Genomic DNA, 19,393 nt, shown 5'->3' with positions numbered 1-19,393 from the left:
GATGAAGCACACGACAGAACACCCCTCAACCATGACGTCACCAGGAGTAGAAATACCTCTTAGATCCATCTGGACATCGCTTCCAGCAACTTTGCTTGCCGTGTGTAGACGCAGCTCATCGCTGCTCTCAGGTGCACCTGTGGCACAAGGAAGTAACGTCTGACTTGAAACTGTGGCCATACAATCTCCATCTCGTTGGACGAGTTGAGATTACTCTGTGTTCCACCGAACACTCTAACGGATCCGAAGGAGACCGCCGAGCCATTCGCATCTTCATCTGTTTGCCTGCAGAAGTGAAGAAAGAAGATTTCTCTTCCCTCTTCAACCATAATAATTATCTTTGATGAATGTTTAATTTGAAAGATCAATAAACTAGTGTTAATTCTAATCAATGTTCCATTGATTTTAATAATTAATGATTATCTTTGATAATAATTAATATTCTGTTGAATTTGATGGTTATCTTTGATTGTTGATGTGAAGGATTAAAAAAGCTAACATTGATTCTAATCAATGTTCTATTGATTTTAATAATTAATAATTATATTTGATAATTACTGATTATTGCTAATAACCACACCCACTCCTGAACATGGCCTACATCATTAATGGTGCCCCGTGTGAGGCTTTAATGAGTTAGATTCTATTATTTAATTTAAATATTAATTAATAATTAATAAGAAATAATTATTAATTATTTCTGATAGTAACACTGATCTAAACAACCAGTAGCACCTACACCCCATTATTGTTCTGTCTTGCCCTGGAACCATTAGCAGCCGCGATAAGAAGGGAAGATGATTTTTCAGGGGTGGTGGCAGGAGGTGTGGCGCATAAGCTTCTGCTTTATGTAGATGATATTTTAATATTCGTCTCTGACCCCATTAGGTCAATGCCTTGCCTCCACAGAATTATTAATTCCTTTTATAAGTTCTCGGGATACAGAGTCAACTGCCAGGTAACGGCTTTCCAGCCAGGCGCCTTCCAGTGGCCCATACAGGGCATTAATTATTTGGGCATTTTATTCCCAACAAATTTGTCTGATTTAGTTAAAGTTAATTTTGACCCCTTAATAAAAAGGTTTTCGAGCGATGTGGGCAGGTGGGCTTCATTACATTTATATATGACTGGGAAGGTTAATGTTATTAAAATGAATTGTATTCCAAAATTTAACTACCTGCTACAATCTCTCCCTGTAGATGTCCCCCTCTCTTACTTCAAGCAATTTGATAGCATAGCGAAGTCCTTCATTTGGAATGGTAAGCATCCTAGATTACATTTTAATAAGTTACATAGGCCGATTGACAAAGGAGGGCTAGGCCTACTCAAGATTTTGTTTTATTACACATTCGGTCTCAGACATTTGGCTCATTGGTTTTGTATTGAACAGGAAGTTTTTGCAACTATTTTGCAATGGCAAAGCCTTTCTATCAAACTAATCTGAGAAGTTAAGTTACACCCCGTTATCTCGCATTTGCACTCGGTATAGGCTAGGATTCGGGGTTAAATGTTAAATGTTGATTCAATGTATATATGTTGTGTTTTTTATTTTGTTATGTGTTTATGAATCAATAAAAATTTTACTTGAAAAAAAAATATGCAATGTTGTTTTTTTCTGTTGCAGCAGAAGACCAGCAGGACAGCACAAAAAAACAAGACGATGTGACCTTTCATGAATAAGCTTATTCCTTAAGACACCTGCATTTGAGTGCTGGTGTTTGGAGTTCTTGGCAGTTGGGAGACTGCAATAGCTCGTTGATCTGCCTCCATCCATCACAGTGGGCTCCGACTCACCGTGGGTCACTCATTCCCTTTGGGCCCCTCAAAGGAACCCCAACATCACGTTGAACAAATCAATTACTTCCAACTCGCTTGCGGCTTGTCACCACTGTGCCTCCTCAAGGCTCACCATTTTCTTCAGGGAGGCCACGCAAAATCACATTTTAATGAGTTTTCACAACAGGATCCGTCGCAGAATGAAAACATTTAAATTCAAACAGTTTCTTATCATTACCATGCCATTAGTCAAGAAAGCGCAGGGAGGAAAGACAAAGACACAAACCTAACTCTTTCTTCCAGAACATAAAACCAGGGTTGCTAATAGCATGGGGGTGATGGTGTTAGATGTGACTAAATTAAAGATTAGGGCTGGATTTGAGGGTAGTGATTGTTAAAGCCGAGTGTGCAGGGCTGCAAAACTATGCTGCTGGGCCCTTTCTCCAGCTTAGGTCTCTCAGCAATTAACTCAGCTGTCTTGCACCTGAACGAACAGACAACTGAAGCATCCATTATTGCCAGAGATTAGTGCTGATATAAAGTACCTAACTTGCCACAGGAAAAGGAAGCAATTATTTTACAAAGTCTCAAAGACATCCTCAATATCCAAAATAGGTTTATCTGCAGTGCAGATTTTTGCACATCAAAAAAGTATTGGAGAAGAAGCCCTGTGTCAGCCAATATGTGACATGTAACACAATAGGGTATTTTTTTACACAGACGTGTTGAAACCATGTGGTCAGGGTTTGAATAGTCTCGCGCACCCAGACCTTCAGCTAAAATTGCAAAAGGTCTGGGGCTTATTGCTGCCTAAACTGGCCAAGAACTACCCACTTAAACAGAAAGAGCTGTCTAACTGACACATAAAGCGATCAATTAGTTGGTTTTGTCATTATGTACTGTTTAGGAATGGGGTTATCCAAGATATACACTCACTGAGCACTTTATTAGGAACACCTGTACATCTACTTATTAAAGCAATTATCTAATCAGCCAATTGTGTGGCAGCAGTGCAATGCATAATATCATGCAGATACAATTATTAGGACCATAGTGTTCCTAATAAAGTGCTCAGTGAGTGTATAATAACATAATACAAAAAAATGATTTTGATCTGCCTAACTATTTAATATTGGTGCACTAATCTCCAGGAGCTATTGCACAGAAAACACATGGAAAAATAGAGCAAAATATATGCCCTCTGAGGCTGAGAACAGTTTGTTTGGTTATCATTTCCCAGTTAGGCCCTGCTGGAAGATGTCGTAACTACACCATCTGATCCAAAACAGACTGATCTCACGATGAAATCATAAACAGTAGGTTGACATTTGTTTAGCTAAAATCGGTCTGTGCTTACCGAAATTCTAAACACTGCCCCCAATGGCCAAAGCGGTAAGTGTTTTGGGGCTTATGGGCACCTGTGAACTCCATTTTCCAGGTGTAATGTCCACAGAGGGGCGCCAAAAGCGAGTTGTGGAGAGAGTTGTTTTCAGCTGTACTGGGTGTAATACACTGAAGAGGAATGCATATTTTATAAACTGTACCCCCCATCCCAAACCCCAAACCTAAACCTAACCATCAGTTTGAGGGAAAAATACAACCTCTGAATTGCACTAGTCACTGATTATGCGAACGAGATTACTTCCTGCATTCAACGCAGGATCCGAACCTTGTTCTCCCATGCAGCAAATATAAACATGCTGGTGCCGTTGCAAAAATCAGTGGGTCAGTGTAATGTGGCCACTCCTATGGTACTGGAACTCTCGGAAACAACATGCCGACTTCCCATGTGATCATGTTGTCCAAAAAGCATTTTTTTCTCCACTGAAGGCCAATTAAAAGTAGCCGTGTAATCTGATGAAAAAAAAAAATGTTTGCAAGCAACATATAACTTAAAAATATTTTATTATAATATAGTAGCTGTTTGCCAGTCCCCTATTTTAATTTATCTATTTTGGAGGGCTATTAAAAGCATGAACTAGTGAAGGGTTTAGGACTGTGCATGTTCCTGTGGAGCCAAACAGCACTGGCATGACATCCTTTTCTTGGAGCCTTAGAGTGATTAAACACATGGCATTAATGTCTCAGGCGACTGGCTCAAAAATGTCTATGGTTCCCATGAGCAAAGATGGCAGATTTCCAATCACGTACATCCGGAGGGTCGTGCACCAGCCGCGCATCTGTCATTGAGATCAACAGGAATGCTAACGGATAGCTCTCTCCGGGTATTATGGTTCTCTTTGGTTTCAATGGCACAAATTCATGCCAACAGTGCTGGCATCTGTGATGGCTTTAAAAATGCCACTCTCATCGGCTATTTGGGGGAAAAAAACATTTTTAACTATGTATTTATCATTTCAAAAAATTATATTTTAATTTTTTAAGGTCAATTGGCAACACATCAACACTAGCAATCCAGCTTTTGATGGTCTCCCTAAAGACAGAATGTGACATATGGCATATGGTCTGCAAAACTTTGGAAAATCTGTGGGTATGCTTTTATAGAATATCCCGTCAATTCTCATTCTGTTAGGTGTGTTAAAATGTTGGCTTAAAAAAGGCGTGGGAGATACAGATCTGAAATGAAAGCATTACAATACCATGGAATTTCAATCTCAATGGGTAGAGATAGTAAATGTATTACTAAGGAATCACCTAATGTCATTTCACACTGTGACATTGACAGCAATTGTACTACTGAGTGTAGACTTACCAACCGATATAATATGTCCCTTCTGAAACTCCTATATTCTGTTTTAGGCAGCACCCCCCATAGACACATCAATACCCACCTCCATAAACCTCACTGTCGCTCAGCACCTCAATGCATCCAAATAAACATCTTATAACATTTCCCTGCAGGTACAGAGTGCTATCAACATAAATATAGTGAGATTCCATTATACGGCTTTTATAAACAGAGTGCTTTGGAATACCACTCCAATCTCCTGGAAGAGTCTGCTGAATTGTAAAATAGGTGGATGAGTTTGCAGTCAAAGGGAATGTTTTAGTGGTTCCGCTGGCAGTGGTCCTGTCCAGACGCACTCCGTCTTATTAGGAAGACAAGGGTGGTGACCAAGAGCCAGGTTAAAGGAAATAGATTTTGCAGCAGTGGCATACCACAAATCTTGGTGGCCTCCTTGCGAACCATTAGACAGGGCTCTGCCCACATGTGGTTATGTCATACATTAGTGTTTGTATTGGGAGTAAAACTGTATTGCTGATGGAGACAGACCGAGATCATATTTTAAACAATTTTGCCCTCTCTTTAATACTTGTCTCTATATTTATCCTTTTATTTGTTTCTGTTCCTCTTTCTACATTTCTGTCATTTAGGAAGTGTAAGAGCTGCATCAACAAAAACATTTCTTCATTCTGTCTGCATCACAGCTTAAGATGTTCAGCACATGTTTGCAGCCTTTCACTGTCACGGTTTGTCAAGAACCATTCAACCTGACTTGTGAGTAATGTAGAGGCTGAAATCGTACTATACGCTAAAGCCATTTTCACCTACCTTATTGCCTGTTAGAGACTAATTACTTGAAAACCATACGGGGTAAGGAAAAACAACAAGGACAACTGACATCACACATCCATTGCTGTTACATCCTGAAGACTACGTCAATGTCAGAGTATTAAAAACCAGCATGGCAAGGCGACAATGCCTCTGACTGTAACCGGCTGTTAGGCTAACAAACAAACACATGAGACCACATTATGCATCATTATAAGGAGAAGTAAATGAGGCGAAAACACATGTGACGGTCTGCAAATCAGCTCCATGTTGTCTGGCAGCATATTTATCAAGAAAGGCCTTATGGTTTCTGCTGCAGAAATAATAGTGCCTCATGAAAGTTAGTTTATGCATCCAATCTGACCTATATAAAGACCCCATGAAATCACAATGGCTTTTAGTCCATGGCTATTAGCTTTGAAGCCATCTCTATGCTAGTGTCCTCCTAAAAGTTGATGAAATTCACTTTTATCTGATATATGCATTTCAAATTTCAGTCTTTCTCTTCATGGGAAATAGACTAAAAATATTAATAATTCATGCTGCACTTCACAGATTTTTGTCCGATCAAATTCTTTCTAGAATAAGAATGTGCCTCTCCCTGTAACGAAGCTGCAAGTAGCAAAGCATCGTCCATGGCTGTGAAGTAACTAAGTGGGGAATTCACCAATAATGATTTGAGCCCAGTAAAAGCACAGTTTTATTTGCCCGCACTGTTTGCGCTCGTTTAGCACCCGATTCACTAAAGGAATGATGCAGGTCAGGCAACGGTGCAAACGCACCCACAAAATTGCTGCTGAACGCAATTTGCATGTGCAATTCTGATCTTGTGGGCCAATTCTGAGCGCTATACAGCGGAGGGTCCAGCAGACGAACGTGATATGAAACACTTTGCCGGGACTGTACAGCATCACTTGCACTACTGTGATCCACTTCTGAATCATCTCTTTAACATGCGAAAGTGCTCGACTACACTGCGCACTTTCGCAGCACAACACTTTTATTTATTCATTTATTTATTCATCTATTATTTAATAATTATTTGATGAATTTCAGCTGATGATCAGTTGAAAATGTTTACAAATATCAAATTCATTTTACTACTTTAATTTGCGGTAATAGCATGATATAAATTGCGCCAGGCAATTTTTGTAAATGAAGCACAATCTACAATGAGCCTAATTTACATAGAAAGGAGGAGTGTTTGCATGGAAAGGATTGACAATAACTTCCTTTAAAGGGGCATTCAGTAGTTCTCTAGCTAGTGTTAGCATTGCACTTCTTCATGTACTTTAATTATCTATACGACAGTGGTGTTAGATGCTGTACTGCCATCTATCAACGTGGATCAGCATGATCGTCTCTGCAAAAAAGAAGCAAAATCGGCATCACTACTCAGGCTTTCTCCATCATCAAAACTTTCAACCTTGTGTAAGCTGTACTATGTTTACTCTAGCTTTTTGCTAGTCTATCTGTCTTCTTGTTTTAGACCTTTTTCGCTTATTCGGCAGTACAGCTACTGAATCTCCTGTTGTCTTTGCTTCTAAAGCACGATATTAAATATGTTCCATTGTGTTCTTTTCGCTCTTCACATCACCAAACAACACTGTGCTAAACATAGCCAAACGTATAAACATAGGTGGCAGCCAATTAGTGCGAGGATTCTCTTTTTCGTTGTTTAGTGAAACACCACGGGTCATGTCATTTCAGCGTGGCGAAACACATTGAAGGGGATGACCCGCACCATGTATAATAAAAACACATTTTATAGAAAACTATTATGAGTACAGTCTTCATCTCATGTGAGTGTACACCATTCAGATCACTCTTCACAAAAACACAATTAAATCGTTAATGTGTAAAACGTTTTAAATTAGCCCCAAATTACTGAATGCACCTTTAAATACTCAAGACGCAATGCAGTTTTAGTGTTGATTGCGTCTGCTAAATTAATTTGCGGGTGGTTAGTGAATAAGATGCAGGTTTTTGCGTTGGAAAACCATGAGCAACAGTGGTGCAACTGTTAAGTGAATCTGCCCCTAAACCTTATTGGCTATTTAAAAAAAAAGGGAGGGGGATCCAACAGAGAAAATATCTGCCTCTTTTAGTAGTCTTGCAGCTTTCAAGGTTGGAAAAGGGTTGGAAAAGCATGGAGAGAAGGACACTTCCATTTGAAAACAAAAAACAAACACCAAGCACAATACCTCAATACCTGGTCTGGAAACATGAAAAATGCCTGAATTTTTGTTCCACTCTAGCATCAAAGGGAGAGAATTGAAATGGTCCAAACAGAAGGAAATTGTATTTGGGCGGGTGTCCATGCACTTGCACACGTACATGCACAGATATCTCTGTGTGCAGAGTGGGCTGGCTGGAAGCTGATCAGATAGCAATAACTTCCTGTGCCAATTAGAACCAAGCAGCGATGCAGAGTTACGCAGAGTGAAAGAGGGAGAGAGAGAAAGAGTGAAAGACTGAAAATCGGCAGCATCCTTTCACATGAGCTATTCTGAATGAACCCTCCCTGTCTCTTAGGCCACATCTTATGAGATAAAGACATCCCACTAATGTGAGTTGTGGCATATTGATCACTGGACACAAACAGGTATATTTATTCCGGCATCATATTGGCTGATGAAACATCACAAGTTATTTAAGTCCCATATACTTCAAGCCAGATTTCAGATTGTTACGCCAGCTTCAGGACATACTGAATAATAAAATCTGTGTAGTTCTCTAAGGCGATAGCATGACTGAATCTTTGGTACTGCCATTTTAGTACAAGCAATAATTTCTGTTCCCAAAGAGTGGAAGTAAAATCTCCTACACTGCTTTTAAGGCACTAAAGACTGAATTTCAATTTCTGTAGCACAAAGTTTCAAAGTGGAAGCACTGCTGCAAATTCCTTCTGTATGGTTCTGAGGACAAAAGCACAAGGCTTATCCTAGTCAGTCATACTGTACCTAAAATGAGGTTGTGTCTGAAACCGTAGAATATATGTTGCCTTCAAAAAAATGATCAGATGAAAGCAACTTAACAGGCAAGATGTTAAGCAAATAGTGGATTCAGATGTACCTTAAAGGAATAGTTCACCCAAAAATGAAAATTCTTTCAACATTTACTCACCCTTGTGCCATCCCAGATGTGTATGACTTCTCATTTTTTAACTATCCCTTTAATGACTTACTTATTACCTTCGTATAACGTCTGCAAAGGCAGTATTTTTCAGGTTTCAAACACAGCCTAAACCTCACAAATTTCATAAGAAAAGCAAGAGTTCACAAGGTGCATCAAGTTTTATGTGATATTATCATATGAAGCTACATTTTAATTACCATGTACTAAAACTGCAAATAATAAAGATCTGAACAAAAAGTTAGCATTCATATTTTAATTCAGAAATTTAAATCCCATTATATTTGAGGGCATGCTACTCAATTAGATGAGTTTTAGGCACAGCAGTTCTCAACAAACCTTATACAGTTGTAGTGCTTGAAAGTGCTGGCGGCCTTCTGGCATTCTAAACACAACTGGATGGCACCTGGGTAGTCTTCCTCCTGTAAAACAAACAGTTACATTTTATCTGAATATTTGTTGACATTTACACAGGGTCAAACTATGAGCTAACAGTTTAATGAATGCTGTTACATTGCTCACGTGGAAATGTAATATTCCAATGAGGCAATAAAGTTCATTTTGCATGAGTAATTTAAATTTAGATGACATAAACAGACTAAACATTATAATAAGTTTGGTTGGGAGATCCAATTGGAACCAAAAGATTTTCATGACATTCAATGCTGTTAATGTTTTTTTAATGCCTGCATTCTTCCGCCTACATACTAAAATACTCTGACAGTGTTTCCTGCACTGCTAGTGAATCTACAGCAGCACAGCAATATAAATTGTGTTTTAGCGTGTAGCTGTTAGCTGATCTTAGTTGTGAGCTTGCAGTCTGAACTGAATGTAAACGATACTGGGCACTGTGTAGTATTCGTAAACAAATGAGACTTGTAAGCCAGCTCTTTTAATGCATAGGTCAAAATGGTTAAAAATGTGTCAAAAATGAGCCTAAAACCGTTTGCTCACTCACAAAATTATCATGCGACTTACTCACTGAACGAGTCATTTCTGACTTGGTCATATCCGACTAGAAATAAACTTAAACATACACATCAGAACAATGTATTTATTTATCTTTGTAATAAAACTGTAATATTTTTTATCATGTAACTGAAAATAGTATTTTTGTGATATTTTTAGCATTACTGTTTATTACATACAAACAAAATTTAGTCTATATATAAAATATATAATATATAAAATGTAGTCTAGGTATAATATAGTTAGAATCAATTATTTCGCACTTCTTTTTAGTACTAAAAGTAGTGGGTGAGAAGCAACTCAGTCAAAAACATCTTTGTCCAACTAATACACATACAGTTGTATGTGAGTGCTTTTTGGTCCTTCTTTAAATATGGGGTGCATTTGTGCACAGCATATTTGAATAGATCACTGTTAAACACATCAACTTACCTCCAGCATCTCACTTAGTCTGACATCAGTTCTTTGCTGTAAAGACAGAAAGGGAAAGATGGCATGTGAGATTGGGCAGTAGCAAATTAACTCTCATAGAGACTTGCTCTGTTTAGCCATTAACCATGCTGATGAAGCAATTACCAGAGTCTTTATGGTCCTCAAAGACTTGAGCAATCCTGTTAACAGCTGTCGGCGTCTCTGATTGGCCAACAGCCCCAGACTGGCTTCAGTGAAGCCCTCTTTAGCAGAATGTAGCTGCCTGGAAGCAGAGGAGGATAACAGACTCTAAAACCTTTATTATCTGTGCCTTTTATATTATATATTTATATATTATTAACTTATTAAAATAGCAAACTGATAGTCAAAATGCAACTTTTTTGTATTTTTTATTTTTTTTGTATTAGAGGAACACATTTTGTGTTTTAGTTGTGAGAACTATTAACATATATGTTAGGTAGACTATTGTTTTCTAACAAAATTAACCTAGTTAATTTTAATTTAAAACAGCTACTTTTAAATATGATAAATGTGTATATCTGTCCCTTCAAAATGTGATTTTTCCTGTCCCATCTCAAAGGACTTGCCCTTCTCAGCTGTATCCAGCAATTAAAATAATACATATGTTTAATCATTTTTATATTTATTTTGTCTATTTAATGTTGATTTATTTTTGTATTTTTTTGTATGCTCATTGCTGTAAAATAATGCAATCACACCAATCTTTTTTTTTTTTTTTTTTTTACTGTAATCATATATCCAAAATGTTGGCAACAAGGTTGCGAAAATGTTAAACACATTCGTATTAAAAGAATGGAAAATAAAATGGCTCATATAATATTCAGTATGACCTCCTGAAATTGAAGATTACAACTTTCTGAAGGTTAAGCACATCCTTTTACTGACAATTTGTTGGAGAAACAAAAAATAAAAAAATTCAGGCTGTTTTGCACCCTATTCATGGAAAGTTTCAAGATCAATTTATGTTATTTACAGTGATAAAAGTTCTCTAACCTTCGTGCATTTGTGCAGATGACTGCAGCCAGTTGCAGGTTGGTCTGCAGAGACGTCACTCTCTCAAGCTCCTATAACACAACATTGATTTTAAAGTTTTTGACAGAAGTTTTCCAGAACATTAGACAAGTGAAATCCTTTGCAGTAGACACTAAAATCGAGACACAACCTTTCTTCTTTGGAGCTGCCTGGATATAAGCTCACATGGATGACTGTTCTAAGAAGGTGTACATAAAACTCATTCTTGCATTTAAAAACATCTAGAATGAGCACAACAGAACTGAAAACAATGCAGAGGTTTGACAAGCATTTTTAAAAGTTTGACTCTTTTAACTTCACACAGAGTCCACAACGGCCACATTCCATCTGAATTTGTATGGGTGTGTTGTGCGCGGCTTTATATGGGATCATTTTAACCATATAAATCCTGGCGCAACATATTTGGTATTTCTAAAGCCTTTGTATGATCAACATTATCAATACTTTGCTAAAAACCTTGTTGTTTACAATGTACTAGATGTCATTGAAGACCTCTAGAAGAAGTAATATAATTTCCAAAATTACTGCCTTCGTATTGTGATGTACATGTCTTCTTGCCATGAAATCTTTGCTGATTTTGATAAAGTAAAAGTAAAAAAATGTTTATATTGTTACAGATATTTCAAATTGAGTATTTGCTGAACTGAAGCACCTTGTGCTTGCATACATTATAGGAAAAGTTATGTTGAAATGCATGTATCAAATATGATATAAAGGCTTTTGAGATAAATCTCAATTATCATTACATTACATCAGTTTTGAAAACACTGACATCTGATTTTTTTAAGTGGGAACTAACATGCATACGTATTTTTATATATACAGCCTGCTCCGTCATTATAAAGATCCCACTGTTTTATATTACAAGCTATTATAATGTAATTTTACTATAACATCCTGAGAAAAAAAGGTTTTATAATTTAACTTCTTTGAATGTTAGTATAATGTTTTGTGCATAAAAACCATATGATAATATTATATATATATATATATATATATATATATATATATATATATATATATATATATATATATATATATATATATATATATATATATATATATATATATATATAGAGAGAGAGAGAGAGAGAGAGAGAGAGAGAGAGAGAGAGAGAGAGAGAGAGAGAGAGAGAGAGAGTTGAAGTCAGAGGTTTACATACAACTTAGCCAAATACATTTAAACTCAGTTTTCCACAATTCCTGACATTTAATCATAGAAAACATTCCCTGTCTTAGGTCAGTTAGGATCACTACTTTATTTTAAGAATGTGAAATATCAGAATAATAGTAGAGAGAATTATTTATTTCAGCTTTTATTTCTTTCATCACATTTCCAGGGGGTCAAAAGTTTACATACACTTTGTTAGTATTTGGTTGTATTGCCTTTAAATTGTTTAACTTGGGTCAAATGTTTTGGGTAGCCTTCCACAAGCTTCTCACAATAAGTTGCTGGAATTTTGGCACATTCCTCCAGACAGAACTGGTGTAACTGAGTCAGGTTTGTAGGCCTCCTTGCTCGCACACACTTTTTCAGTTCTGCCCACAAATTTTCTATCGGACTGAGGTCAGGGCTTTGTGATGGCCACTCCAATACCTTGACTTTGTTGTCCTTAAACAATTTTGCCACAATTTTGGAGGTATATTTGGGGTCATTGTCCATTTGGAATACCCATTTGCGACCGAGCTTTAACTTCCTGGCTGATGACTGGAGATGTTACTTCAATAGTGGCTTCTTCAATGCTGAGCAGCCTTTCAGGTTATGTCGATATACGTAGGACTCGTTTTACTGTGGATATAGATACTTGTCTACCTCTTTCTTCCAGCATCTTCACAAGGTCCTTTGCTTATGTTCTGGGATTGATTTGCACTTTTCGCACCAAATTATGTTCATTAATTGGAGACAGAATGTGTCTCCTTCCTGAGCGGTATGATGGCTGTGTGGTCCCATGGTGTTTATACTTGCATACAATTTGTACAGATGAACATGGTACCTTCAGGCGTTTGGAACTTGTTACTAAGGATGAACCAGACTTGTGGAGGTCTACAATTTTTTTCTGAGGTCTTGGCTTATTTCTATTTTTATTTTCCCATGATGTAAAACAAAGAGGCACTGAATTTGAAAGTAGGCCTTAAAATACATCCACAAATACACCTCCAATTCAGTACACCTCCAATCAGAAGCTAATTGGCTAATTATCTAAAGGCTTGACATAATTTTCTGGAATTTTCCAAGCTGCTTAAAGGCACAGTTAACTAAGGGGGCTTTCACACTGGGCACATTTGCTGTGGTCCGATTCCGAGTGCGATTGTTCCCGGTGCCCCCCGCAGCTTTGGTCTGGTTTCACACTCACTTGATTCTATCGAACCCCGGTCCATTTACGTTCATCTTACATCATCACAAACACGCATGGAGAACACAACGCGACTCATCATACTTTTTGTTTTTTTGTTATTTTGGTGCCATTACGCACAGCAGAGTGAACGACAACTGCGTATATGTGCGCTTCATGGTGTAACTCATCAGATGTCCAGGGGAAGGTGGCTTGCTACTGCTCGCAAACGGCGTTTTTTGAGGAGACAGCTGATTGCAAGGAATTCATTTGCATCTTTGTTTACACTGCACGCTTACTCATGCTCGTGTCTAAGGTGAAGTTATCGCCACTGTCATCTCCTATTATACCCTATATTTAAAACCTATAATAGTATTTATATATAGTATTTATAAGGTGTATAGATAGATAGATAGATGTCGTCATCGGCTAAAACGCATGCGCAGGTTACTTTACTTCCTGAACGAGTGCGCACCAGAGTCCGTGTTGCTTTCACATTCACGCGAATCGCGCAACAGTACCATTGCAACTGAACTCAGACCACCTCCTACAGGTAGTCTCGGGTTCGGTACCGTGGTGCGTTCCCCGGTCCGCATGACAGCTTTCATATTACCAATTTTTCATGAGAACTGTGCTGTGTTTCGAACTAAACTGCCAGTGTGAAAGCACCCTAAGTGTATGTAAACTTCTGACCCACTGGAATTGTGATATAGTCAATTAAAAGTGAAACAATCTGTCTGTAAACAATTGTTGGAAAAATTACTTGTGTCATGCACAAAGTAGATATCCTAAACGACTTTTATATTTAATATTAAAGAGTGGTTAAAAAATTAGTTTTAATGACTTCAACCTAAGTGTATGTAAACTTCTGACTTCAACTGTGTATATATATATATATATATATATATATATATATATATATATATATATATATATATATATATATATATATATACACTACCGGTCAAAAGTTTTGAAACACTTACTCATTCTTTATTATACATATATATATTTCTTTTCACATTTAGAATAATAGTAAAGTCATCAATACTATTGAATAACAGAAATGGAAATATGGGAATTATGTTGTGACTAAACAAAATCCAAAATAAATCAAAACTGTGTTATATTTTAGCATCTTCAAAGTAGTCACTCTTTGCCTAGAATTTTCTCAACCAAATTCTTGAGGTATCACCCTGGGATGCTTTTTAAACAGTATTGAAGGAGTTCCCATCTATGTTGGGCACTTATTGGCTGCTTTTCTTTATTATTTGGTCCAAGTCATCAATTTCAAAAAACTTTTTTTTTTTTAATTAAATTTTAGTTTTATAATGAAATAAATTAATATGGTGGCACAATTATATTTTTGTCTACAAAACTAATTTCAAACATTTAAGCATACGGCTTCAGATCAAAAGATTTTTAAGATCATGAGAAACATTTCAGTCAAGTGTTTCAAAACTTTTGTCCAGTAGCGTGTATATATATATATATATATATATATATATATATATATATATATATATATATATATATATATATATATATATACACACACATACATACACTACTGGACAAAAGTTTTGAAACACTTGACTGAAATGTTTCTCATGATCTTAAAAATCTTTTGATCTGAAGCCGTATGCTTAAATGTATACACTATATTGCCAAAAGTATTCGCTCATCTGCCTTTAGACGCAAATGAACTTAAGTGACATCCCATTCTTAATCCATAGGGTTTAATATGACGTCGGCCCACCCTTTGCAGCTATAACAGCTTCAACTCTTCTGGGAAGCCTTTCCACAAGGTTTAGGAGTGTGTTTATGGGAATTTTTGACCATTCTTCCAGAAGCACATTTGTGAGGTCAGACACTGATGTTGGACGAGAAGGCCTGGCTCGCAGTCTTCGCTCTAATTCATCCCAAAGGTGCTCTATCGGGTTGAGGTCAGGACTCTGTGCAGGCCAGTCAAGTTCTTCCACACCAAACTCGCTCATCCATGTCTTTATGGACCTTGCTTTGTGCACTGGTGCGCAGTCATGTTGGAACAGGAAGGGGCCATCCCCAAACTGTTCCCACAAAGTTGGGAGCATGGAATTGTCCAAAATCTCTTGGTATGCTGAAGCATTCAGAGTTCCTTTCACTGGAACTAAGGGGCCACGCCCAGCTCCTGAAAAACAACCCCACACCATAATCCCCCCTCCACCAAACTTCAGTTGGCACAATGCAGTCAGACAAGTACCGTTCTCCTGGCAACCACCAAACCCAGACTCGTCCATCAGATTGCCAGATGGAGAAGCGTGATTCGTCACTATAGAGAACGCGTCTCCACTGCTCTAGAGTCCAGTGGCGGCGTGCTTTACACCACTGCATCCGACGCTTTGAATTGCACTTGGTGATGTATGGCTTGGTTGCAGCTGCTCAGCCATGGAAACCCATTCCATGAAGCTCTCTACGCACTGCTCTTGAGCTAATCTGAAGGCCACATGAACTTTGGAGGTCTGTAGCGATTGACTCTGCAGAAAGTTGGCGACCTCTGCACACTATGCGCCTCAGCATCCGCTGACCCCGCTCTGTCATTTTACGTGGCCTACCCCTTCGTGGCTGAGTTGCTGTCATTCCCAATCGCTTCCACTTTGTTATAATACCACTGACAGTTGACTGTGGAATATTTAGTAGCGAGGAAATTTCACGACTGGACTTGTTGCACAGGTGGCATCCTATCACAGTACCACGCTGGAATTCACTGAGCTCCTGAGAGCGGCCCATTCTTTCACAAATGTTTGTAGAAGCAGTCTGCATGCCTAGGTGCTTCATTTTATACACCTGTGGCCATGGAAGTGATTGGAACATCTGAATTCAATTATTTGGATGGGTGAGCGAATACTTTTGGCAATATAGTGTATATATATTAGCTGTACTTAATTGTAATGTCATACATTTCTTTACTACAAGGAAAGGTAGTTGTCATTGCCAAACTTCCAACATTTGGTATCTCTGAAAAGCCCAGGGTGTCCTCAAGGCATACTGTGTCAAGTATGGGCTAAGAGAAACTTAAAAAACAAAAGTCCTATAAAAACATGAATGGCAGGGTCTCAATAGTACAATGATCTATAAAACCTGTTGTATCAAATATGATACAATAGGCAATCACATATTCAAAGATTTTGTCTATAGTTAAAAAATAAAAAATGCTCCATTTAAAAAAAAAACATATGTCAGGCTTTATGGGGTTAAATGCGCAACTATGAGAGGTTTGTACATTGTCAGCATGCTATTTTAAGTATCACCATTAGAAATATTAGTCAATTAGTTTTAACCCGATTCTGGAATAGACAATGGCCTTGACATTCCTTTCATATAGCTACCTGGATATTTGTAGTGAAAGACTGATGTACAGAAACATTGAATATTTGGCCATATTGATATTATTGGCATTGGCCAATCACTTGGCCGATCAACATACAAGTCTACCAAAATGTACCACTGCCTTTGCTGATGGATAATATGCAATTCCTGTTTTTAAATATTTTCAGTCTATTTTGATTACACATTGTGTAAAAATGTTCATTTAATTTCAGCGTGTATTTGTAGAGTGGCTATAATTGCATTGTATTAGCCTAAATCACATATACATCTGCATTTTAACAGCTATCAGCTGTCCTCCATCCTCTAATTATGCACCGGCCACTAAAAAATCCATACAACTATATATTAGCTCTCATTAAGAACTGCGACTCTTACATCAGTCATTAACTGGTTCAGGCCAGAGCAGTCACCCTCTCTTCTATTAAGTAATTTCTTCAAGCTCACAATGAATGATAAGGTACGAGTGAGAAAACAAGCTTTCATTATGAGAATGAGACAGTGCAAACGTGTAAGAGAAATACACGCCATGATCCTAAACTAATAAAACGTTGAAGTTCAGGGCTTTTTGCAAGGTTTTTTTCCCCTCACATCACTGAAGAGCACGGCTGTCACAGACTGAGGTAAATTCACACTGAGTGACCAAGTCTTTCGAGGCACATCAGCTCTGGTCAAGACAGAGCAAGCCTTCAGCACAGAGACATGTTAAAGATAACTATTTGGCATAAGAATACGAGGTGGAAAAAATTATATTCCATGGAGAGGGCAGGAGAAACAAAGGCTCCTTATGCAAAGTATCACAAGAAACGTTCTTTCTTCAAAAGACGAGCTACAGGAAATACCCCTGAGAAAGCTGGAAGGCTCCTTGAGATGAATAAACCACATTGAGCTTAAAATTTGGTGCTTGAGTTGGCTAAAATACATTCTACAGACTCCACAGCACCATCATACAAATGGAAGTACAAATAGGAATAAAACAAAAGTGTAGTGTTTGATTTAGGGCTGCACAATTAATTGAAAATCTAATTGCGATTACGATTACGGCTGCCTCGATTATGTAATTGTGAAAACTGACGATTACAGCGTTCAATTTAAGTCTGCTCCTGTTGCTTCAATGGTTTCTATTTACAACGTGTTTTTGCAGTGGTTGAGTATTCTAACCAATTACTAACATGTCCATTGAGCAATGAAACGGCAATGGCCAAATCAGAGCCGCTTAAATTAATCCTCCGTCCTATCGGTAATGACAACTGATCCTTATGTGCAGGTTTTAAACCGTCCGAATGCTCAGATGCTTACTTTATGTTCCACCTCTGCCTGTGGTGGCACACGAAAATAAATACTGAAGAAATATCACCTGACACTCGAAAAGAAACTGTAGAACAAGAGCAAAAAGCACTTTGGAATTATTTTGGATTCACTGCATATTGCACAGTTCACTTTGAACGTAGATGTTGAATACACTGCAAATGAGCAACACGACAAAACTAAAATGCTCCTGTTCTAATCAAGGCATAGACGCGGTGTAAATAATTGATTTAATATGCTGATTAGACAGCTTTGTTTTTAATGAGAGCATTTGCGAGAGTGCAGAACTTTGTGCGGAGCATCACTAAGCTTGCATCGTAATGCAGGTCTCAAACAGTGTAAACCTGCAGTGAGTGACAGCAGTCATTGTAATGGAAGAGTTTGTCGCATTGCTCGATTTCTGTGTACAATTTATTAAAAATCTAATAACATTTTTGTTTTGTCATGTTAGTAAGTAGGCCAATGTGAATTTGATTTGTACAAAATAGCAATAAAGTAATTCAGTTTAACTGTTCTAAGTTTGTTTTGGAGGTGTAGCCAACATAAAGAATATGGCATGAATAGCATATTTCAGGAATCACCTGTCACATTGTTATTGCGTCTGCTCTAATAAGACCCATTTGCCACGCAGCTGGTATTAGATTTAACACGAACTGCACAAACTCCGATCGCAAATGACTGTTTTTAATTTTCAAAGTGCAACCACTGAGGCCAAAAATTATCTAACGATGATCTTACATGAACAAGATCACCATTGAAGATCTAACAGGATGAATGGTCCCGTCTCGCCACCAAACAGCTTACTGAACGCAGTAACTTGGTCAATTTAAATCGGCTGTTAATAAGTTTGAAAATTGAATGTCATATTTACTGTATGTGGACTATTTAGCAATAATGTAATTTATTTTATACCATAGATATCCATTTAAAAGAAGTTTTATTTGCCCTAACATTAACAAACATTATTACAATATTTAATGCTTAAAAGATGCTTAAAAGAAACTGGAGTGCAGCTCATATCCACCATTGAAATCTGCTACTTTGCTTACTTTGTGACATCACGGTAATTTTATATTTTAATCAACATTAATAATCGAGATTACAATATCAAGGGCAATAATCGACAGTTATGATTTTTGCTATAATCGTGCAGCCCTAGTTTGATTTGTTTTGATGTTCGGTCTACTGATAAACACATGGAAGGCGTGATGTCAAAAGGATGTCAGTGTTAAGCAAACATGTCTAATAAACTGATCTGTGAGACAGGGAGCTTCTGAAGTACCCTTAGATTTGCCCTTGCTAGAATGGGATGCTGGCCGAGCTATAGCCCCTCTGAGTCATAGGTTACTTAAAGGATCCAGTGGACTTCTGAGTTTAAACAAGAGTGACTCACAGTCTCTAAGAAGCTCAGCTTCTACTGGTGTGATTCGGGGTTCAGAGCAATCTTCCGGTTTTAAGTTTCGACTGACACAGGCATCCATGGCTGAAAATCTTGTCTACCCTCCCA

The 19,393-nt window shown here is 37.7% G+C and overlaps 1 protein-coding gene across 4 annotated transcripts in view; it reads right to left on the bottom strand.

Moving 5' to 3' along the window:
• LOC127425293 (syndetin) overlaps positions 1 to 19,393 on the bottom strand; it is a 217,980-nt gene that overhangs the window by 156,920 nt on the left and 41,667 nt on the right. For all 4 annotated transcript variants that reach the window (XM_051671084.1, XM_051671085.1, XM_051671088.1 and 1 more), the window contains 4 exons: positions 10,841 to 10,911; positions 9,971 to 10,088; positions 9,827 to 9,862; positions 8,765 to 8,847 (listed from right to left, as the gene is read on the bottom strand). In XM_051671084.1, the coding sequence (XP_051527044.1) occupies positions 8,765 to 8,847; positions 9,827 to 9,862; positions 9,971 to 10,088; positions 10,841 to 10,911 (308 nt within the window). The remainder of the gene's footprint in view (positions 1 to 8,764; positions 8,848 to 9,826; positions 9,863 to 9,970; positions 10,089 to 10,840; positions 10,912 to 19,393) is intronic.

The sequence above is a fragment of the Myxocyprinus asiaticus genome, chromosome 34 (genome assembly GCF_019703515.2).
Source record: "Myxocyprinus asiaticus isolate MX2 ecotype Aquarium Trade chromosome 34, UBuf_Myxa_2, whole genome shotgun sequence".
Classification (NCBI taxonomy): domain Eukaryota; kingdom Metazoa; phylum Chordata; class Actinopteri; order Cypriniformes; family Catostomidae; genus Myxocyprinus; species Myxocyprinus asiaticus.
The sequence above is the reverse complement of the archived record's forward strand: the minus strand, read 5'-3'. Positions and strand labels throughout refer to the sequence as shown.